The sequence below is a fragment of the Schistocerca serialis genome, chromosome 11 (genome assembly GCF_023864345.2).
Source record: "Schistocerca serialis cubense isolate TAMUIC-IGC-003099 chromosome 11, iqSchSeri2.2, whole genome shotgun sequence".
In the NCBI taxonomy this organism is placed as follows: Eukaryota; Metazoa; Arthropoda; class Insecta; order Orthoptera; family Acrididae; genus Schistocerca; species Schistocerca serialis.
This window is the reverse complement of record NC_064648.1, coordinates 44,292,408-44,316,856: the sequence shown is the minus strand read 5'-3', so window position 1 is coordinate 44,316,856 and position 24,449 is coordinate 44,292,408. Positions and strand designations below refer to the sequence as shown.

The 24,449-nt window shown below is 39.8% G+C and overlaps 1 protein-coding gene across 6 annotated transcripts in view; it reads right to left on the bottom strand.

The window, feature by feature from the left end:
- Nucleotides 1–11,058: 11,058 nt before the first annotated feature.
- The window catches only part of LOC126426863 (zinc finger protein 729-like), a 119,308-nt gene continuing 105,917 nt past the window's right edge, over nt 11,059–24,449 (bottom strand). For 4 of the 6 annotated variants that reach the window (XM_050088892.1, XM_050088893.1, XM_050088894.1 and 1 more), the window contains one exon: nt 11,059–13,341. In XM_050088892.1, the coding sequence (XP_049944849.1) occupies nt 11,604–13,341 (1,738 nt within the window). In that variant the 3' untranslated portion in view covers nt 11,059–11,603. The remainder of the gene's footprint in view (nt 13,342–24,449) is intronic. The other 2 variants (XM_050088895.1, XM_050088897.1) reach the window with 2 other exon arrangements.

Below are 24,449 nucleotides of genomic sequence, written 5' to 3'. Positions count from 1 at the left end.
GTGTAATTCGAGTGTGAAGTTCAGAATGTCTTTCGGTAGTGGCTTTGTCACTACTTTGTGAGTAAAGTGGAACCACGTGTTGATCAGTAACTCTAACTAAGATCATCAACCTTAATGTGAATGTGCAAGAGATTATAACGTCGCGTCTTGACAATATTTTTCGATATAGCAACTTTTCTTTATGTTCAGCCCACGTGGGGTGTACTTTGTACGACCAGTACCACGTGCTTATACAATTGTTTGACCCTTCAGGTTAATAATAAGACGATAGTAACCAGTTCGTGGTTTCAAATGGTTGAAATGGCTCTCAGCACTATGGGACTTAACATCTGTGTTCATCAGTCCCCTAGAACTTAGAACTACTTAAACCTAACTAACCTAAGGACATCACACACATCCATGCCCGAGGCAGGATTCGAACCTGCGACCGTAGCAGTCGCGCGGTTCCGGACTGAACGCCTAGAACGGCTAGACCACCGCGGCCGGCGGTTCGAGGTTTTTCTTTTATAAATTGCTTTTCGATCTAATTTATTTTAATTATCAAAATTATTGTGGAGTTACACTCTTTGTGTAAACCAAGTTGACCACGTGAAGCATGTGGTGTAATCATCAAAGTAGCCCTCGGCTATTCTTTTCAGAAAGATTTCACAGAGAGTTAGTATGAATTTAGTATACCAGTGTGTGGTAATTACATGAGGACAGGATTGCGCTATGAATGTAACTTCTTTGGGTGAAAATTGAACCGGTTGGTTGTGGTTAATTTCCTCTTGCATATGTTTCAATGTTCTTCGTGTGCTATTTTATGAATGCAGTGTTGTATGTAGTCTCCCAATTTTGGCTCCATATTTGATGTGTTCTATAAGATTACAAACTGACGTTTTCACAATCCTAAATAAGGCACCAGTTCGGTTATGAATCAAGTTTAATATGCTGAAATTTCAGTGATCAATGTTAAAATAAATTTCCAAATATAAACTGATTTATTTCTTTTTATTTAAATTCTCTCTCTCTCTCTCTCTCTCTCTCTCTCTCTCTCTCTCTCTCTCTCTCTATATATATATATATATATATATATATATATATATATATATATATTTGGAAATATATATATATATATATATATATATATCACCAGTTGTCGTATAACGATTAAAAGATTATAATTAATGTTAGTCTGGTTGGGAATTTGGTAAGCTAGACATGATACCTGGTGAAACAGTTGCTCAGTAATGCAAGGTTAACTTCCCCAGACAGCGCACAGCTTTTAACCCGCTTTTATTGTCTATCAGCACCGCTTTCATAACAAATTAAAGCAACAACATTACACATGGCGATCCTGTTCTGTGATTCCGCTAGACTCTGGAATCTCTGAAACGTTAGATTGCGAGCGTTGTATAATCTTAATTCTTTCCCCTGCAGCGCTCAAACAACTTCTGCATTGTTTCTGAAGAGACTTTGAAATTAGTCACGGCTTTGTTGAGCGGCGTTGTGTTGTTTGTCTTGTTGTTTTGTTTTCTATATTTGTGTGTGTGTTTTTTTTCTCGCTTGTAAATTGCACTGCTTCGATCAAAAATAAAAATTTGTTTTGCGTGTGAAAAAGTGCGTACTAGGTTGGGTACCTTTCGTGTAACTGTCGTAATTTTTGGGTATACATTTATTGTGGTTAGTGTGTTGCCCACCGGGTATAAATTGAACTAATGCAGACACGTAACCAAGCTAAAAGTAGGTGGTCCAACAACTTAAACAACATGGACCAAGGGAATAATTTGATTTCGAATATTAACGTGTCGGACGGTTCCCAAAATGCAATGGGGAATACTTCAGACGAAATGCAAAACAGGACGAATGGGCTCACAGCAGAGCCGGAAATTAATTTGCCTCCAACTAACCAAATTGATTTGGCAGAACTCATGAAAGCCTTATTGCAACAAAATACAGAAAAGGCAGAGAAATCAGAAAAATCGTTCCGAGAACAAAAAGAATCATCTCAAAAATCGATCCGAGAGCTAGGCGATGAAATGATGCAGAAATCTGAAAAATCGATCCGAGAGCTAGGAGAAGAAATGATAGAGAAATCTGAAAAATCGTTCCGTGAGCTAGGCGAACAAATGACGCATAAATCTGAAAAATCAATCCGTGAACTAGGCGAACAAATAGACGAAAAACTAATCCAGCACACAAATAAAATCGACAAGTCTATGCAGAGAGTGTCTGATGATATCTCACAAAGAATAAACAATCTGGCAAGTGAAATAAAAAGTGATATTATGAAAGAATTAGGCCGTACATTTGAACAAATCGATGATCGCCTGCAAGCCTTAGAACGGGACAAGCAGAGGCGCGATGCGGAATCGAAAGAGAGCAAGGAACAGCTACTTAGGAATTTCCAAGCGCTGAGAGAAGGATGCCAAAGGGAACGCCAGCAGGTACTCTCCAGGGTTCAGGAGGCGGAAAAGCGTTGTCCCGCATCCGTTAGCAACAGAGTAGCGGACAACAGTCAAGCGATTCACGCACTCGAACAGCAAGTAGAACAATTGAAGCAAACTGGGGCGGAGGACAACAGACAAATACATGATAAGATTGCGGCATTAGCGGACATCGTAGGCACGATGAAGGTGACGGAGAGCAATAACAATACGACACAGGTAGCGGTCGCAGAGACCAAAGAAGTGCTTTCGCTTCTTAGATTTCAGAAGGGACAGTTCAAAGTGAACAGGTGGCACAAAGCTGTAACAGGCGAGTTACAAGAACGCGTGGCGCATCTGGAAAGCTGCATTGGGTGTGATTCCGAACTCGCCAATAGCACTAAAAATAGCCGTACGAACAGTGTAGAGAGGGACTCTGGCCACGAGAGAGATTTTGATGACAGGGAAGAATGCATTTTGAGGGGCAGACATGATAAAAATAGAAACATTCAAGGGCCTCGCCGGGAGGAAATGCGGGGATTTGATTTTCCTTATGGTGAGAAAGTTTGAGATATTTCGAAATTCGCAAAAAGGAATACATCCACGAGCATGGCGCGAGGAATTTGAGTTCTGTCTTCCCCCTGACTGGGCAAGTTCACATAAGATAGAATATATGTGTGGCTATTTGGAAGGCGAACCGGCGATTCGCATGAGGTCGGCAGCGCGTCACTGCAACTCCACTCGGGAGTTTCGACAAGCCTTTCTGTCCACCTATTGGTCGGAAGCGGGACAAGATAGGGTCAAGCATGGCATAATTATGCTGCCAAATTTGAACCAGTCTGGTTTCGGCAGCCCAGCATACCTATTCGACCACATGCTGCAGGCAAATCAATTTCTATACGACCCATACGGGCCTGCAAAACTAATTAGGATATGCATCACCAAATTGTCGATGCACTTGCGCCACGTCATTCTTGCGGGACGATGCAAAGAGGACGTGGAAACGTTTAAGACACTTCTCCAAGAGTTGGAATATAATACAGGAGAATGCCCGCCTAATCAGGCACAAAGTTATTACGGGGCACAGCAGCGCGACCACAGTCTTGGCCGTAGCACTAATCAACGGCGTGACTGGTCGTCCCGACGCGAACGGAACAATAATCGGGACCGGCCGTATAGAAACTGGGGTAACACTCGCGAGCACAGGTGGAACAACGAAAATGATCGAGGACGTGGACAAGATCGTGAACGCTACAGGTACGGCAACCAGAATCGATACTACAATGAACACGGTGGGAATTGGATTGCAAGCGGAGCACCACATGATGTTGAAATTCGGCCGGCCAACCCTAGACACAATCCAGCAAATGGAAATGAATAAAACCAGCAATGACAAATGATCAGCGCAGAAGGCGCCCAATCGGAACAAATGAGTGACATGGCAAATTAGTACATAGGGTATATAGAGAGGACAGTGAAGAGTAGAGAGGACGGTGAGGAGAAAGAATTGATTAGTTTAAATTTGTGACATATGCATTTTGAGTAATATGTTGGTAAAAGGAATGATAAAGATGTTTCTGTGTGATTGATTGAAGTGATGTTTGCTTTTTTTTTCTTTCCTTGTGCAATTCTGATTTAGGTTGGTTCAAATGTGAAGATAAAAGGTTTCTTTGTGAACGAGTAAATTGCTGTTTATGGTTTTTTTGTGTAAATTGAAAAGAGTCGCTCCTGAGAGAAGCAAGATCTGTGTTGAATTAATGCAAAACTCAGGGGAATATCCGATCTGTGGGTATTATGGGTCTGGCAAACCCAGGTCCCCAGCTGTTAGTAGCCTTCTGCTTTCAGTGCTACTATCTATCTATTACTATTCTATATCTATCAGTATAAATGAGGATCTCTTACTATAGTATGCGTGCTGTATGAATATTTTAAGATAGGAGAACTCTGAGAAAGGAATGAGTAAGTTTGGAATCTTGAAATCAGGATGCGATAATACGATTGTGTAACCAATGGCTTCCTAATATGCACTTATATGTTAATATTGATGATATATCTTTTTTGTTCTTTATAGCCTTGTACGTAAAGTGCTGTCTGTGGATTTTGTAAGTAGATTGATTCCCTTCAAGGTGAAAGAGGAGTTGTGATTTGTGTAATTTGCGTGGCCCTGAAATAGTATTATTTTTGTGGCGGTGTTCATAGCGACAAACAATTCGCTGTAGAACGGCTTACGAAGTCACCGCCACACTTTTAATAGCGGGCCGACCGGTCCGCTGGGACAGTGAACAGAAAGATGAAAACCCAAACACTCTGATTAAATAAAAGTCGGTACTTATCTTTATTAACGAAGATACAGAACACAGTAGCGAACGCCGTGTCTACAGAGATCTGTCTAGTTCGAGTCGGAGCGGCTAGGTTAGCGTCGGCTGACGACAAACAACAACTCTGCTGCGATGAACACACAACTGACTAGCAAGTACACAATTCGGTGGCGAGTATACAACTGAGCGGTGATTACTGAACTGTCCTAGCGCTCGCGACTCCAGCGCTTAAGAAACCAGAAGCCAGCGGTGGCGCGCGCAGACTTGCGGCGATTTCCTGTCTCGCTGGCGCTGCTTATGCGGACGGCGTCCGGACTTTGATGCTGCCAACCTTTTGGCAGCGGGCTCGGGTGGCAGTACTGGCTAGGATACAACAATTATGGTAGACAAATACGAGCAGTTTTTCAGCAAATGGATAATGGAACAGAAATATGGATCCTTTCTGTAGTCTTGACCGATGCTGAGCCAGAGCCTGAAAAATTATTCTGCGTTAATACTTGTCCTAGAAAAGCGACGTTTATTTGTTTTGCTGATGCTGTGAGCATTACAGCTTACTGTTTTCGCTGGTGCGAGATGCACTGCAGCCTATATCTGTTGAACTGAAGAAATGTCCCTCTTGAAGGTAGAGGAAGATTAAATAATTTTGATTATGGGACCGAAGGAAAGCTTGGTTTAATGTAATAAGGATGAAGCAAAACATTTGTCATTTAAACTACAGGAGGATTTGGATCTTTTGTGTCTGTTGTAAGTTCAATATGTTAAGATGAAACTGTTTTGCAGAATAGAGGAGACCACAATTTTGCCATTCATGAGAAATGAATCCAGAATAACCATCACAGGCGAAATAACTGAGTTGGAAGCGAAAGGTAACTTAAAGAAGGAACGAAATTGGAGCAAATATATATATCACCGGTTGCCATATGACGATTAAACGATTATAATTAATGTTAGTCTGGTTGGGAATTTGGTAAGCTAGACATGATACCTGGTGAAACAGTTGCTCAGTAATGCAAGGTTAACTTCCCCAGACAGCGCACAGCTTTTAACCCGCTTTTATTGTCTATCAGCACCGCTTTCATAACAAATTAAAGCAACAACATTACAAGCCTTGGACCTGCAGGTGAGGAAAACATTGTTTGTCTCAGGTGAAAGACACAAGGGAAACATGCGAAATCTTATAACAATGCAAGCTGTGCCCATATCCTACATTATTCATTACAAATGCCAGCACAATCATGCACCATCATGGATTTCCAGCGAATTTATACTTAGGACTACAGCCATACATCCAATGCTCTCTCATAGGAGTGGGGAAAGCCACTTATCACACTTGGGAATCTTTAAATTTCTCACAAAATTTTGAATTCACCACCAATATTTGAATTCCTGCCACTTTATACATATGACAATTGACTGGAAGATTAGATACCCAGGAAGCAAATAGACGAAGGTTAACCAATCTGTAAATCTGTTCGTGTGTTCTTTAGGAATATGAAATCGGAACTAACTTTTTTAATATCCATGTGTAGAATGAACAACTTTATGGAGAAATATTCTAAATTAAATAAAGGCAATTACAATATGTTATGTGAATCTGGAGGAGGCAAAAATTCTACTCTTGCAGCGAAGAGAACGGTATATAACATTCTGGAGGAGGTATTTTTGAGTAGATAGCAAATCACTATCAGTGGTATTACTAACTACATATTAAAAAAGTTCTGACAACATTTCTTGATTTCATTTTTCTAAATAGGTAAAGAAGATACATATTAGGTGAGAGTAAGTTAATGATACAATGAAGAAGGATGATATTTATAGCAATGGAGGATGGTCTTTAATGGGATCCAAAGAAAGGAGGCTCTGTGATAGGCCAAAATGGAGCGATCACTTTGCCAGAGATGACAATAATCACGAAAATAATTTTATACTTCCATCTCCCATAGTCATCAATAGTAAATACAATTTTTTCAGGTGATATTGTTGTGGTATAGATGTGTTTGGTGTTACAAAGAAAAAGGAACAGATTCTGATGGTGACACAAGAGAGACAGAGTAAATGGGGAATCCCTGGTGGACTTTCACGACCAGAGGCTGAGAAGCTGACCACAATGAGGAGCAGCGATAATAATCAGGAAAAGTCAAAACTATTGTTGAAAAGGGGAAAAACTGCACAACCTTCTTTGTTTATAAATGGTTCCGTAATTCTCTCTAAATTGTAGCAGTTGGTACAGATGTGAATTATTACTACTGAATGGAAACACATTTGTATTTTTGATAGTGAATCTGATCTGAAAGAAGGTTCTGATACCTAAAAGATTTAGAGTCTAGAAGTTTCTTTGATCAGATAAAGTCAGTGATAAAATACTTGTCCGTGACATCTAGTTTTCCAGTTCACATAGTACTAACATAGGAAAATTCAAAGTATAATTCTATTAGATTAAAGTAACCACTCGTTTAACTAGTTGATGTGATGGAAATTCATCCTCTAGAAGTATCTGGCTTCTTAAGGACACGGAACCATTAAACACATGAGAGTAGCGATTTTTATTCCTTTTGTATTCAAACTAAAATTGGGTTTCCAAAATATTTGTATCTGAACGCTCATGGGAGACGTTTTAGCGATAGGCGTCAATGCCTGAGGAGGCAGAGTTTGGATAAATATTTTTAATGGCCAGTGACAAAGCGTTGGTAGTTAGGACTTTTTTTAAATTTTCTCAGTAATATAGATCTGGTGAAAATCGTCTTCATTAGTATAAAATGAAAAGTAGAATAACAATCTGCATTGATTAGTTATGACATAAGAGGTGTACATGTCTGTTTTTTCACTTTTTCACAGTTTACATTTGAATAAATGTTATTGATTTTCTTGTAATTACTCGTACATTCCAGAAGCAAGAAAGAAGAAAAAGAGATAAAGTTAGTACACATACAAAAGAAGTACACAATCAAAAAATTAATCTATTGGGAAAACCCGGCTTAACGGAAAGGAATGGCCATAGGAGGTGATATCTCTGACCATTGAGCAGGGTATGTCTTTGCTATCCAACTGTGTATATGTAAGAAAGCAACGAGTGGTACTAAAACCTGTCAAGATTTGGCACATAAATAAACTTACGAAATAGCAAAAAGAACTCTTGACAGACGCTGTTGAGAGATTCAAGAAGTTCATCACTAAAGGAAAGGCTGGATAATTCATATGATTTCACACGTTTTTCTGAGCTAAGAAAGATCACAGAATTTCAGTGGAAATTTAATCGAGCCTAAAGCTCACAGCCAGCCATCACAAACATTGAATGATCCTGAATATTAAAATTTATAATGAATGAAACGCACCAGTTTGCTTTTGTTCTACAATATTACTTTTATTGTTAACCAGTTTTCGGCTTACAAGGCCATCTTCAGACATTTACTGAGTATTATCATCAAAGAAGTGAAATGTTAACAGACAACATTGGAAGAGAAGTAACACATATAGACTGATATAGAAACATACAGTAAGTAACATCTTTGCAATGAAAAAGTAAAAACTGAACTGTACATGAATAACAATGGAGTAGAGAGGAAAACCTTAAGCACAAAATAGGAACAGCATGCCTACATAACAGTTTCTATTAACAAAAAAAACTAATAAAACAAAATAAAATTAGTACTAGACAAGGCTTCATCATGAGGTATAAAACATGGAGAGCGCTACACAACAAATTAAAAGAAGAGACAGTTATCAATGTATATACAGAATACATAAGGAACTTAAGCAATATCAATAAGATAAACAGAAATAAATAAATGCAGGAAAATGGAGGTGTTTGAGGGAGCCTACAGTCTAAGAGTGTGGTGGTACTGCATTTTAACATTAACATTAAAATCAAAGCAATGGCTCTGTAACAGTTTTCATTAAATAAATGAGCAAAGTAAATATGTGCAGTATTTGATGAGACAACTACAATGAGTGTTAAACGTGGAAAGTAATACAACTACCAGTTAAAAGAAAGCCTTAACTATTGAAACTACAGTCTATGTGGGATACAAAGGCAACTTCAACAAAATAAAACAACTTAATGAATACAGGAAAATGGGAATATGTAGGAAGAGAGAGTGTGGGAAGTAATGAACAACAAAGATGATTATATGAAGTTTAGGAGAGGGGAAGTGTTGAGCTGTGTCTGGTCATTTAGGATGAGATCTGGACTGTGAGCAAGATGTTTGTTAATTTCCAGGGCTTCGAGCAGGTTGAGGTTATGGCCTTTGTTTGGTAAGTGAAGTACATGGGACACTGGCTGGTAGTTGTGACCCTCACTCAGTACATGCTCAGCAAATGCAGAGTCTGAATTCTGCAACCTCCAGCTGCATTCATGTTCAGCCAGCCTAGTTGATATGTCTCTGCCTGACTGACCAATATAAAATTTGTCACATCAGAACAGGTGATTTTGTTTACCCCACTGTTGGCTAATAAATGGTTCTTGTCTTTGCTATTGAAAACACACTGGGCTGTCGTGTTCCTGACATACTAGGAAACCCTATACTTTTCGTTTATTATAATGTCGTACTACCAAGAACCGACGGAAGATTCTGTTAATATGATAAAATATGCCACAACCGCACAATTATCCGTCTGTTATAGTAGATTACTGAGACAAAAAGCAAAGTCTACACAACGCATTTGGTTTAAGAAACAGTGTTTGCAACGCAAAATTAAGCAAAATACGTCTACATAAAGTCAAGAGGAACATCCGCCGCTGCAAACAAAGCCGTTGACGTCGCAAGATACACGTGGATAAAGGAAGAAATGAACAAATGTTATCGTGTTCGTGACAACATGTGTACACATCTAAAAGTGGTACATATAGCAATTACATCTGAGTTACACCCCTGTGAGTTCGACGTTTTCGATCGAGAAGTTCGTCAAAGTGTATGTGATCTTATTCACGATGTATTTTTGCGGCAGAACAAGAAATTATCTATGATTAGGAAGGTGAGTGTACCTCTAACCTCAAACTGTAAGCAAAAGTTTTCGCAACGCGTAATTAACTTATCGAACTTGGTTCTGTCTCCAAACGAACAAAGAGTGCTTGAGAAAGGTTTTTAATTTGCTCCTCCCCACCCTCCATCAGAAAGACAACTGGATGTTATGAAAGTTGATGTTGAATATGCCCTAACGAAAGACACCACAGTTGCCAATGCACTAAAGAACGAAACCAAATTCGTGTGTAACATCCCACAGTCTACTGACTTTCACACCCTCAAGTATTTAAAACAGAAATTACAACACCAAGGTATCATTGCCACAAAATCTGATAAAGGCAACAGTATTGTGCTTTTGAACAAATATGATAATATGGATAAGGTTAATGATTTCCTGAATACCACAGGCTTCCAAGTCCTTCCCAAAGACCCTACTAAATTGTTCAAAGAGGATATTAAATATGCAATCAATCCATGCAAAAGCATTTTCTCTGAATTTGAAGCAAAATTATTAACTAATATGAACCCAGTGCCTCCTAGAATGTATGGGCTTCCTAAACTGCATAAACAAGATGTTCCTATTCGTCCAATTGTATCATCATTCACTGCTCCATCTTACAAACTAGCCAGTAAACTGGATGTCCTAATTAAGAGCAAGACTAAATTTAAACCAAATCATGGTATTTCAAACTCTGTGGACCTAGTAAACAAGCTAAAAGGTATACCTGTCTCACCCAGTAATAAATTAGTATCCTTTAATGTCAGCAATTTGTTTTCTAACATACCAGTAGTAGACTGCATTGATATTCTGAGAGAGCTGATGCACAATTCTAATGTCAATCCTGTAGAATTGAATGACTTGAGACTGGCCACACAGACATGCCTCGCACAGAACTATTTGCAGTTCCAAGGGACTGTTTATAAACAATTAGATGGCTTAGCTATGGGTTCCCCTCTTAGTCCACTGTTGGCTGAAATATTTATGGACCATTTTGAACAAAATTTTCTAAAAACAGAACCTTTGAGTGTAAACATCAAATACTGGTTTATATATGTAGATGATGTCCTGTGTATGGTGACTGTTACTACAAGACAGCTCAACACATTCTTGAAAAACCTAAACAGTCAACATAAAAATATCCAGTTCACTATGAAGATTGGCAAAAAATCCATAAACTTTTTAGATCTCACCATTGACATCAGTACACAAACACATTGTTTCAAAATTTACAGAAAAACAACAACTACAGACACAGTAACACCTTCTTGCTCACAACACCCCATAGCTCACAAACATGCAGGTTTTCACTCAATGGTACACCGTCTCATATCTAACCCCATGTACAGAGATGATTTTAAAGCAGGGTTGGATACAATAAAATTTATTGCCACAGCCAATTGCTACAATCCAGTTCTTATTGACCACATCTTGCACAAAAAAAAATTATACCCCTCCTCTATGTCCCACCTGTCACTGTTTCTAAAATACAGAGTTACAAGTACAACATGATGACTTTGTTTGGAATATCAAGCAGCAAGTCATCACATTTCCTTGGCCTTATACTGAATATTGCAAGATACTTATGATTACTGACAAATGTAAGGATTTATCACAATTCACAATCTTCTTGTCGCAAGATCAATAGGAACAAGCAGCAGTGCTAATGACAAAAACACATTTGATTCATGTTTCTTGAGTATTTGGTAATACGATTTGACATTTGAAGTTACAGATATGAATTTTTTGTCACATCTGTTAGCACTCTATAGTACACATCATTACAAGTTTTTTCACAATTCTACCAGATTTAAAAGTTATTTCGCCGAAAGTACAATTTATTGTCCCCTGGTACATACATTATTTTATAGGCCTTGAGGGCACCAACCATGAAAACCTATTTGCATAAACTAACACATACTTACAATTTCTTTCTGACGTGAAGTAATGCATGTGTCTTGAGAGTATCCAAGTAAGTGAAACTTTTGTCACAGATACCACATTTTTGAGGTCCACTTCCAGTGTGTTGAAATGCATGTGTCTTGAGATCACCTGATGTAGCAAAAGATTCCCCACAGATTTCAAATTTGTGAAGTTTCTTTCCAGTGTGAATTAATGCGTGTTTCTTGAGATCACCTAACATAGTAAAAGATTTCCCACAAATCTCACATTTGTGAGGTTTCTTTCCAGTGTGAAGTAATAGATGTTTCTTAAGATTGCCTAATATAGTAAAATATTTCCCACAAATCTCACATTTGTGAGGATTCTTTCCAGTGTGAATTAATATGTGTTGCCTGAGAGAGCCTGACGCAGCAAAAGATTTCCCACAAATCTCACATTTGTGTGGTTTCTTTCCAGTGTGAATTAATAAATGTTGCTTGAGAGAGCCTGACGCAGCAAAACATTTCCCACAAATCTCACATTTGTGAGGTTTCTTTCCAGTGTGAATTAATGTGTGTTGCTTGAGATCACCTAACATAGTACAAGATTTCCCACACATCTCACATTTGTGAGGTTTCTTTCCAGTGTGAAGTAATAAATGTTTCTTAAGATTGCCTAATATAGTAAAATATTTCCCACAAATCTCACATTTGTGAGGTTTCTTTCCAGTGTGAATTAATAAGTGTTGCTTGAGAGAGCTTGACGCAGCAAAAGATTTCCCACAAATCTCACATTTGTGAGGTTTCTTTCCAGTGTGAATTAATGAATGTTTCTTGAGATAGCCTGACGCAGCAAAAGATTTCCCACAAATCTCACATTTGTGAGGTTTCTTTCCAGTGTGAATTAATGAGTGTTGCTTGAGATCACCTAACCTAGTAAAAGATTTCCCACAAATCTCACATTTGTGAGGTTTCTTTCCAGTGTGAATTAATGTGTGAGCCTTTAGATAACGTGACTGGGCAAACCATTTGTCACAAATATCACATTTGTGAAGTCTTTTCCCAGTATGAATGGAAACATGTCTGTTGAGAACACCAACCCTAGCAAAAAATTTGCCACAAATGCCACATCTGTGAGTTCTGTTTGCCGTAAGTAGATCAGCCTGGGCACTGACATTAACAGCTATAGACAAAGTTCCATAATTACTTGTTTTCTCTCTATCATTTGTCATATGTGTGTTACATATGTCATTAGAGGGCTTGTTTGAATGTTTCCAAGTTTCCTTACATGAAGACTGGTCATTGTGTTCTGTGACAGAAACTTCTGCCTCGCTATCCAACGAGGTAGTGGTTTGATGCTCATCACCATGTCCATATTTTTCATGACTGTCTGCAGTTAAAACTCGACATTTCTCACTCATTCTCATATGCTTTTTCAAGCCAACATTACTGTGAAATACCTCACCACACCACTTACAAACATACGAAGGTGGTTGCGTTCCACCAATGTGCATAAACACATGCATTATGAGTCTGTATTTTGAAGAAAAGCTCTGTTGGCAGAAATTACAGCTATATACATGTAATTCCTTTTCCCTCGTACTACAGTCATATTGGGTGGCAACTGAGCATTCCTTATCAACAGTCATATCTTCTGTATTGGTACTGAACCCATGTGTTGACTTCTCCATGTCTATCACCAACTCATCCTGGACCAGTCTATGGTGACAAGGTTCTTCACATGATATGCTGCACCTCCCACCAGTAGTCTGAGGAAATCTGAAGAGTGAGGAGGATAATGTTAAATATTGAGATATACAACAAAGAAAAAATATTTGAGTGACCATAAATCCAGTGCTATAAGCCACAAGTATAAAAGTGCATATGAATTGACATATTCAGTAACTGTTACTGATTTAAAATTATAATATTCCACCAGAAGTAAAGAACTGGTGAGGTAAAAGTGGTTTAAAACGAAAATAACCAGAGGTAATTCAATAATGATTATTCTGAGTCACTGCCATTTGATCTGAAATTCTTAGATTACCTCTACGAATGGTAAATTTATTTCACCTGGTAAACAATTTTTTTTTTGTTTGATTCCAAATAAATCAATTACTAGTGCAAGTATCAATATTTTCATTAGTTATCTTCAATGGTTGTTGATCAGCTGGACAATGACTGTTCATGAACAAGAATCAATGTGACATCAATCAAGGGAATTAATTTGCATACTGATGAATGAATGTGAATGACACACGTGCAGATGGTTTTAATCTAAAACTGTTTTTGGCACTGCAACTTATATGAAGCCTTCCACAAATGGAAATATTGTCTGAACAGATGGAAATGGTTGCAAATTTTCCAGTACACTTGGAGTGAGCCTTCTTGAAAATTTTTACATCTTCCCAACATCTGGTCTCCTGGCATTGCAGAACACCGTTGACTGAAGGACACACACATAAATGGTCACATCATCACCCATTAAGTACTGAAGGATAACACTACATACTGAGTGGCGGTGATAACAGCTGATGCATGAGCTGCACCTGTAGTATCTGGGTTTCATTATTATACCTGCAGTTAAACCCTTTCCCACAGAAAAGAACTGTAATGCTTTTCAGGTCCCCAGTACGTACATAGGTGGATATGAAAGATTACAAACTACTGAAGGTGTGCAGGCTCCAGAGTTTTCTCTTGTTCTGACTGTACCTTTTGACTTTTTTCCATTGTGTTGAGTATATAGTTTTGTTAGGCATGGTATCTGGTAAATTTCGAGTGTTTTTGAACAATTAATTGGATCACACGACTTTTTTAAATGAAACTGGTATCATGGTGTGTCAGATTCTAGAAGTTGACAACTAAATCACTAAATATTGTAACTTTTATAACTCAATAATTTACAACTTGTATTTTCATACACATGAAAGTGAAGTAACTGAACACCAATAATGATAAAACACATCAGAAAAATATGCAAATAAGATTTCAAACAAATACCTTTCTGTTTGTCAAAGTACTAGAAACAAAACTTACAATTAAAATTTTACAATATGCCAGTCAACCATAAACCAACCAGAATAAGAAACAGAATTTCTGGAAAGCTTTAGCAATAAATAAATTTTGAGGTTCTTATTTATAAACTGTTTTAGAGACCACCATGTAAGCATTGTGTAGATACTGGGTGCTTCTGTCATATCCCTAACCTTCACTGCACAGCATTTCGTGTGGCAAGTACATTGATAAACTATTCATCTACATCTACACGATTACTCTGCTATTCACAATAAAGTGCCTCGCAGATGGTTCAATGAAGCACTTTCAAACTCACTGTCTACCATTCCAATGTCGAACGGCGCACAGGAAAAACGAGCAATTAAATTTTTCTGTGCGAGCCCTGATTTCTCTTATTTTATCGTGATGATCATTTCTCAAAATTTAAGTGGGTGCCAACAGAATGTTTTCCCAATCGGAGGAGAAAACTGGTGATTGAAATTTCATGAGAATATCCTGTCAAAACGAAAAACGCTTTTGTTTTCATGATTGCCACTCCAATTCAAATACCATGTCTCTGACACTATGTCCCCTATTTCGCGATAATACAGAACGAGCTGCCATTTGTTTTACTTTTTCAGTGTCATCCGTCAGTCCCACCTGACGCGGATCCCACACCACACAGCAATACTCCAGAAAAGGGTGGACAAGCGTGGTGTAAGCAGTCTCTTTAGTAGACCTGTTGCACCTTCTAAGTGTTTTGGCAATGAATTGCAATCTTTGGTTTGCTCTGTTGTTGTTGTTATCTTCAGTCCTGAAACTGGTTTGATGCAGCTCTCCATGATACTCTATCCTGTGCAAGCTTCTTCATCTCCCAGTACCTACTGCAACCTACATCAGTTAGTGTATTCATCTCTTGGTCTCCCTCTACGATTTTTACCCTCCACGCAGCACTCCAATGCTAAATTTGTGATCCCTTGATGCCTCAAAACATGTCCTACCAACCGGTCCTTCTCCTTGTCAAGTTGTGCCACACCTCTTCTTCTCCCCAATTCTAGTCAATACCTCCTCATTAGTTATGTGATCTACCCATCTAATTTTCAGCATTCTTCTGTAGCACCACATTTCGAAAGCTTCTATTCTCTTTTTGTCCAAACTATTTATCCTCCATATTTCACTTCCATACATGGCTACATTCCATACAAATACTTTCAGAAACGACTTCCTGACAGTTAAATCTATACTCGATGTTCATACATTACTCTTCTTCAGAAACACTTTCCTTGCCATTGCCAGTCTACATTTTGTATCCTATCTACTTTGTCCATCGTTAGTTATTTTCCCCCCAAATAGCAAAACTCACCTACTACTTTAAATGGCTCATTAGCTAATCTAATTCCCTCAGCATCACCCAACTACATTCCATTATCCTAGTTTTGCTTTTGTTGATGTTCATCTTATATCCTCCTTTCAAGACACTGTCCATTCTGTTCAGCTGCTCTTCCCAGTCCTTTGCTGTCATCGGCGAACCTGAAAGTTTTTATTTCTTCTCCATGGATTTTAATACTTACTCCGAAGTTTTCTTTTGTTTCCTTTACTGCTCGCTCAATATACAAATTAAATAACATCGGGGAGAGGCTACCACCCTGTCTCAGTCCCTTCCCAACCACTGCTTACCTTTCATGCCCCTCTACTCTTAATTGCCATCTGATTTCTATACAAAATGTAAATAGCTTTCAACTCCCTGTATTTTACCCCTGCCACCTTTAGAATTTGAAAGAGAGTATTCCAGTCAACATTGTCAAAAGCTTTCTCTAAGTCTACAAATGCTAGAAACATAGGTTTGCCTTTTCTTAATCTTTCTTCTAAGATAAGTCGTAGAGTCAGTATTCCTCACGTGTTCCAATATTTCTACGGAATCCAAACTGATCTTCTCAGAGGCCGACCTGTACCAGTTTTTCCATTCATCTATAAAGAATTCGCGTTAGTATTTTGCAGCTGTGACTTTTTAAACTGAAAGTTCGGTAATTTTCACATCTGTCAACACCTGCTTTCTTTGGGCTTGGAATTATTATATTCTTCTTGAAGTCTGAAGGTATTTCGCCTGTTTCATACATCTTGCTCACCAGATGGTAGAGTTTTGTCAGGACTGGCTCTTCCAAGGCCATCAGTAGTTCTAATGGAATGTTTTCCACTCCCGGGGCCTTGTTTGAACTCAGATCTTTCAGTGCTCTGTCAACTGTATGCAGTATCGTATCTCCCATTTCATCTTCATCTAAATCCTCTTCCAGTTCGATAATATTGTCCTCAAGCACATCACCCTTGTATAGACCCTCTATACAAGGTGTTACAAAAAGGTACGGCCAAACTTTCAGGAAACATTTCTCTCACACAAATAAAGGAAAGGTGTTATGTGGACATGTGTCCGAAAACGCTTATTTTCCATGTTAGAGCTCATTTTAGTTTGGTCAGTATGTACTGTACTTCCTCGATTCACCACCAGTCGGCCCAATTGAAGGAAGGTAATGTTGAATTTGGTGCTTGTGTTGACATGCGACTCATTGCTCTACAGTACTAGCATCGAGCACATCAGTACGTAGCATCAACAGGTTAGTGTTCATCACGAATGTGGTTTTGCAGTCAGTGCAATGTTCACAAATGTGGAGTTCGCAGATGCCCACTTGATGTATGGATTAGCATGGGGCAATAGCCGGGGCGTGGTACGTTTGTATCGATACAGATTTCCAGAACAAAGGTGTCCCGACAGGAAGAAGTTCGAAGCAATGGATCGGCGTCTTAGGGAGCACGGAACATTCCAGCCTATGACTCGCGACTGGGGAAGACCTAGAATGACGAGGAGAATGGATGAGGCAATTCTTTGTGCGGTTGACAATAACTCTAATGTCAGCGTCAGAGACGTTGTTGCTGTACAAGGTAATGTTGACACGTCACTGAATGGAGAGCGCTATGGTAGAACCAGTTGTTTTGGTACCACGTACAGCATGTGCAGGCACCATGAGCAGCTGATTGGCCTCCACGGGTACACTTCTGCGAATGGTTCCTCCAACAATGTGTGAATCCTCATTTCAGTGCAAATGTTCTCTTTACGGATGAGGCTTCATTTCGACGTGATCAAATTGTAAATTTTCACAATCAACATGTGTGGGCTGACGAGAATCCGCACGCAATTGTGAAATCACTTCATCAACACAAATTTTCTGTGAACATTTGGGCAGGCATTGTTGGTGATGTCTTTATTGGGCCCCATGTTCTTCCACCTACGCTCAATGGAGCACGTTATCATGATTTCATACAGGATACTCTACCTGTGCTGCTAGAACATGTGCCTTTGCAAGTATGACACAACATGTGGTTCATGTACGATGGAGCTCTTGCACTTTTCAGTCGAAGTGTTTGTACACTTCTCAACAACAGGTTTGGTGAGCGATGGATTGGTAGAGGCAGACCAATTCCATGGCTTCCACGCTCTCCTGGCCTCAACCCTCATGACTTTCATTTATGGGGGCATTTGAAAGCTCTTGTCTATGCAACCCTGGTACCAAATGTAGAGACTCTTCATGCTTGTATTGTGGACGGCTGTGTTACAATACGCCATTCTCCAGGGATGCATCTGCGCATCAGGGATTCCATGCGACGGAGGGTGGATGCATGTATCCTCGCTAACTGAGGACATTTTGAACATTTCCTGTAACAAAGTGTTTGAAGTCACGCTGGTATGTTCTGTTGCTGTGTGTTTCCATTCCATGATTAATGTGATTTGAAGAGAAGTAATAAAATGAGCTCTAACATGGCAAGTAAGCGTTTCCGGACATATGTCCACGTAACATATTTTCTTTCTTTGTGTGTGAGGAATGTTTCTTGAAAGTTTGGCCGTACCTTTTTGTAACACCCTGTATACTCCTTGCACCTTTCTGCTTTCCCTTCTTTGCTTACGACTGGGTTTCCATCTGAGCTCTTTATATTCATGCAAGTGGCTCTCTTTTCTCCGAAGGTCTCTCTAATTTTCCTGTAGGCAGTATCTACCTTACCCCTCATGAGATGACCCTTTACAGCCTTACATTTGTCCCTGATTAGCTATTTTGCACTTCCTGTCAATCTCATTTTTGAGACGTTTGTATTCCTTTTTGCCTGCTTTATTTACTGCATTTTAATATTTTCCCCTTTCATCAATTACACTCAATATTTCTTCTGTTACCCAAGGATTTCTACTAGCCCTCGTCTTTTTACCTACTTGATCCTCAGCTGCCTTCACTATTTCACTCCTCAAAGCTACCTATTCTTCTTCTACTGTATTTCTTTCCCCCATTCGTGACAATTGTTCCCTTATCCTCTCCCTGAAACTCTGTACGACCTCCGATTTAGTCTGTTTATCCAGGTCCCATCTCCTTAAATTCCCATTGCAGTTTCTTCAGTTTTAATATACAGTTCATAACCAATAGATTGTGGTCAGAGTCCACATCTGCCCCTGGAAATGTCTTACAATTTAAAACCTGGTTCATAAGTCTCTGTCTTACCATTATATAATCTATCTGATCCCTTCTAGTATCTCCAGGATTCTTCCATGTGAACAACATTCTTTTATGATTCTTTAACTAAGTGTTAGCTATGATTAAGTTATGTTCTGTGCAAAATTCTACCAGACGGCTTCCTCTTTCATTTCTTACCCCCTATCCATATTCACCTACTATGTTTCCTTCTCTCCCTTTTTCTCTACCCACAATATTATCTATGTGATCGTTCGAATTCAGGTTATTTGTAATCCATAAGTAATTAGTTGAATTTACAGCCTTCAGTTTTGTGTGACTATCGTGTAATCGTAATTTAGCACACTTCTTATATGACTCATGTGAATAACTTCATACTTTCCCTTATTCAGGGTCAGTTGCCACTTTTTGCACCATACAGATATCTTATCTAAATCATTTTGTAAGTCGTTTTTATCATGTGATGACTTTACAAGACGGTAAATGACAATCATCTGCAAACAATTTAAGATGGCTACCCAGATTGTCTCTTATCTTGTTAATATAGATCAGGAACAATATGGTTCAAATGGCTCTGAGCACTATGGGACTCAACTGCTGTGGTCATAAGTCCCCTAGAACTTAGAACTACTTAAACCTAACTAACCTAAGGACATCACACACATCCATGCCCGAGGCAGGATTCGAACCTGCGACCGTAGCGGTCGCACGGTTCCGGACTGCGCGCCTAGAACCGCGAGACCACCGCGGCCGGCTCGAGGAACAATAGCGGGGAACGCCGGATAATACTTGTTTTACTCGATGACTTTCCGTCAATTAGGACGAACTGTGACCTTTATGACATGAAATCACGAATCCAGTCGCACAACTGAGGCGATACTCCGTAGGCACACAGTTTGGTTGGAAGACGCCTGTGAAAAACAGTGTCGAAAGCCTTTTGTAAATCTAAAAATATGGAATCAATTTGACATTCCTTGTCAATAACACTTATTACTTCAGAGTATAAAGAGTCAGTTGTGTCTCACAAGAACGATATTTTTCTGAAATTATGCTGACTGTGTCAATAAATCGTTTTGTTCGAGGTACTTCATAATGTTTGAATACAGTATATGTTCCAAAACCCTACTGCAAATCGACGTTAGAGATATAGGCCTTAAATTTAGCGAATTACTCCTACTTCCCTTTTTGGGTATTTGTGTGACTTGAGCAATTTTCCAGTCTTTAGGTAAGGATCTTTCGGTGAGCGAGTTGTCGTATATTATTGGTAAATATGGAGCTATTTTATCAGCATACTCTGAGAGGAACCTGACTGGTATACAGTCCGGACCAGAGGCTTTGCCATTATTAAGTGATTTAAGCTGCTTTGTTACTCCGAGGATATCTACTTCTATGTTTCTCATCTTGGCAGTTGTTCTTGATAGGAATTCAGGAATATTTACTTCGTCTTCTTTGGTGAAGGAGTTTCGGAAAACCGTGTTTAATAAATCTGCTTTAGTGGCACTATCTTCAGTGACTTCACCGTTGTTATCGCACAGTGAAGGTATTGCGTGTTGCCACTGGTGTGCCTTATGTATGACCAAAATAAATCTGCTTTAGTGGCACTATCTTCAGTGACTTCACCGTTGTTATCGCACAGTGAAGGTATTGCGTGTTGCCACTGGTGTGCCTTATGTATGACCAAAATAAATCTGCTTTAGTGGCACTATCTTCAGTGACTTCACCGTTGTTATCGCACAGTGAAGGTATTGCGTGTTGCCACTGGTGTGCCTTATGTATGACCAGAATCTCTTTTGGTTTTCTGGCAGATTTCGAGACAGAATTTCGTTGTGGAAATTATCGAAAGCATCTCGCATTGAAGTACGCGCCATATTTCGAACTTCTGTAAAACTTTGCCAATCTTGAGGATTTTGCGCTCTTTTAAATTTGGCATGCTTTTTTCGTTGCTTCTGCAACAACGATCTGACCCACCTAGTGTACCATGGCGGATGAGTCCCATCACATATTACTTTATGTGGTATTTATCTCTCAATTGCTGTCGATACTATCTCTTTGAAAACATACCACAACTTTTCTACACTTACATGATCAGATCGGAAGGAGTGAAGACTGTCTCTTAAGAGGGCGTTAAGAGCATTCTTATCAGCTTTTTAAAATAGATATACTTTGTGTTTCTTTTTGATGGTTGCAGTGATGATGGAAGTGCACATGTATTTTATCAACACACATACTACAGCCTGGACAGTAACACTGCTGATGGTTTACACCACATTTGTTAAAAATTTTGGGATGATAGCTGTTACCTCTATTTTATTCCTTCCTTTGTTCTCTCAGTTTTCCAACCAAAGGGCTGTCATTATGAACAAAAACAGTTTCTTGCATTCGATTTATCTACGCCAGTACTCCTCTATCCAACTAGTTGGGTTGGCAGATCAATGGGACTTCACAACCTTTACTCAGTCTTTTGGCCGAGGCTGGTTGCAAAGTGCCATTACATATTATACAGGCTAGTATTACGATGGGGTCGCCATTCCCAAAGTCCCTCCCCCCGTTCCAGGACATAATTAGTGAATTAGTGTTCCCCAACTGTTTCCATCCAGTGTAATCCATGGGAAAATGCGAATGTCTGCAAGCTGTGTAACTGAAGTGGAATGTGGGGACCAGCCTGCTATTCACCTAGCAGGGTGAAGAAAACCACCTAAAAACCACATCCAGGATGGCTGGCACACTGACCCTTCGTCGTTAATCTGCCATGTGGATTCGATCCAGGGTTAGCACGCCTGCTGGAATCCAGGAAGCAGTGTGTTAGTGCTCTCGGCTACCCTGGTGGGTCGTTTCTTACATCACCGTAAAACTATTACATCTGGTTCCACCTACTAAGGAGGGAAGGAGGGAGGAAGGGAAGGGAGGGAGGGAGGGAGGGAGGGAGGGAGGGAGGGAGGGAGGGAGGGAGGGAGGGAGGGAGAGATCCTGTGAGAACGCTAGCGTTTACTGCAGAATTTGAGGCATCTGCTGCATGATTAGCTGTAGCTAAAAGCAACTTCAACAACCACTATGGCAATCTGATGCACCACCCAATTCACTTATTTCTTCAAATTACTTGATTGTATTCTTCAACACATTTATTGACATGGGGCCTCTTCACAGCCATTTATTTCAATGATATTCCTGCAATGCAGTGCTGCTGTTCTGATAAAACAGCTGTACCACCTGTGCACGGCATTTCTTCTCAATAGGCACTTCATTTCATACGAAAGAGATACCTTCTTAACTGGGTGTATATACAAACAAGAAAAAATTTCCAGATTTCCCAGCTAGAAACGTGCTTCCTAAGGTGAAAAACTTTTTATTGGGTGGAAGTACATTTTTCCATGTTAAAAGATGGTATCGTTTCGATAGGAGCTATAAACCTTACCAATACATTGAATTGTTATGGATTTATAAGCCTGTATAGAATTTTCTGGCAGTTTAGGAATCTCAACCTACCTGGAGATATGGGCTGGGGAGATACATGGGAGAGAGAGAGAGGAAGGGAGGGTGGGAGAGTTAGAGAGAAAACAGGAAAGGAACTAGTGCCTGAGGTGCACAGGATGGAAAGGGGATATGGGAGGGGAGGGGAGAAGGAGAGGGATGAGAGGACCCTTGTGCCTCCTCCCTGTGCTTCTGCTACTTGTAGATATAGCAGCTCCTGTTCGAAGTGCCCTCGGCTCTGCATGCACAGGACCAAGATTTCAGTACAGTTCAAATGCATATTCACTGTTATGAGCATAAGCATCCAGCCATGAACACCTCCACTCCCATGGCAAGTGCTCCATCAACTATCATGCAGCACACTTTGCCCCGTGCACCATACACCTCTGAGCCCATTATGTCGTATGGCGTTACTGCAATTAACATGTATGAAGTGTTGCATATGTTCGAATTGTATAAAATGCCTGTCCATACAAGAAACGTTTAAAAACTGATCTACCTGTAACTTGTAAGGGGTCCGTAGGCCCTTACTATAAGTTTGCAATCGACATAGGTCGATAGGGCGAACAATCGATTGTGTCATGTTGCGAGAGCGAGTGTGGAGTTGAGTCAGTCCCATGTTGTGGGCAGAGGTGTGTGGAGGCCAGTTGTTGTAATGCAAGGCTTTAACGACAAAGGGAGTTGCCATCGCCGCGGTTTAACCCCTTTGTGCTAGAATAATACCGGGAAAGTGAAGAAGTATTATTACGCAAGTGATTAGTGATATTCTAGTGCTGATATTTTGGTTTCGCGTCTACCGCGCCGGCATCTCTTTGGATTGCAGTGTTCGATTGCAGTGATGGATTAATGTGTGACGATAATGAGAAATGAAGAGGCCTGTGCTGAGATTAGCCGTATTTAGATATATATAACGAAGGCAGTGGCTGTCTCCTCCTTTTGTGTTTTTGAGACGAATATAGGTTCGTGATTAGTGAAACTGTGTTGGTGTTTTTCTTGTTACCAGACATTTCATTATTACAGCATTTGAGAAGGGCGAACTGGAAAGTAACAACTTCCGTAGCAGTCAATTCCGATTGCCAGCCCCATTAGGTACACGGTCACATTAATAATAATTATTGGGCTGCTATTCGATCAGATCAGGTCGGGTCGAAATAAATCGGACGTGTTACACCTTGGCGACCGTGACAGGACGTTGTTCAGTTTTCAGACGAATTGTAAAGAACAATAGGCAATTTTATCTTGCTTAACGCGAGAAAATATTTTTTCAATTTCGGATCGAGACAGAGTATAAACTTTAAAATCGCGCCAAGAAACAGTGCATTTTGAACAATACGAAGTAATAGCATCTTACGATTGTGAATAAACTGTTTTTTCGCCATATTAGATAAGAGTAATAGTGTCGATAAACTGTGTTATAATGTGCAAACGCGTAAATCCGCGCGAAAAACTGTGAAAAGTGAACACCAAAGAAAGACATGTGTGAACATTACAACAGCAAAACGAGTCAAGAATTCGTCACGAAAGCTTTAAAGAAGTGTTTAATAGTAATATTATGACTGAAATTGCTTTTTGAATGTGAAAATCGAGTAATTTCATGTGGACCCATAAACTGTTATGCAGGCGACAATATATGTGGCGAAGCAATTGTTGAGTGACGTCACGCAGACCCGTGTAGCAGCTGCGCCAAAGAGCTTCGATCCGCGAGGTGATTTCACACGTCATCCCAACTACCTGTGCAAGGAGTAGGTCAGGTGCAGACGCACTACACTGACGGCGATCAGCGAGACCTCGAGCCCCAACCCGGCATCTAGCGGCTGAACTACAAACTACGCCTGCCTGCAGCGCCACGGAGCGGCCACCTGAGAACTACGACGACTCGCCACGGGTCTTCAGCGCGACTTCGAAACACCGAGCGCCGAC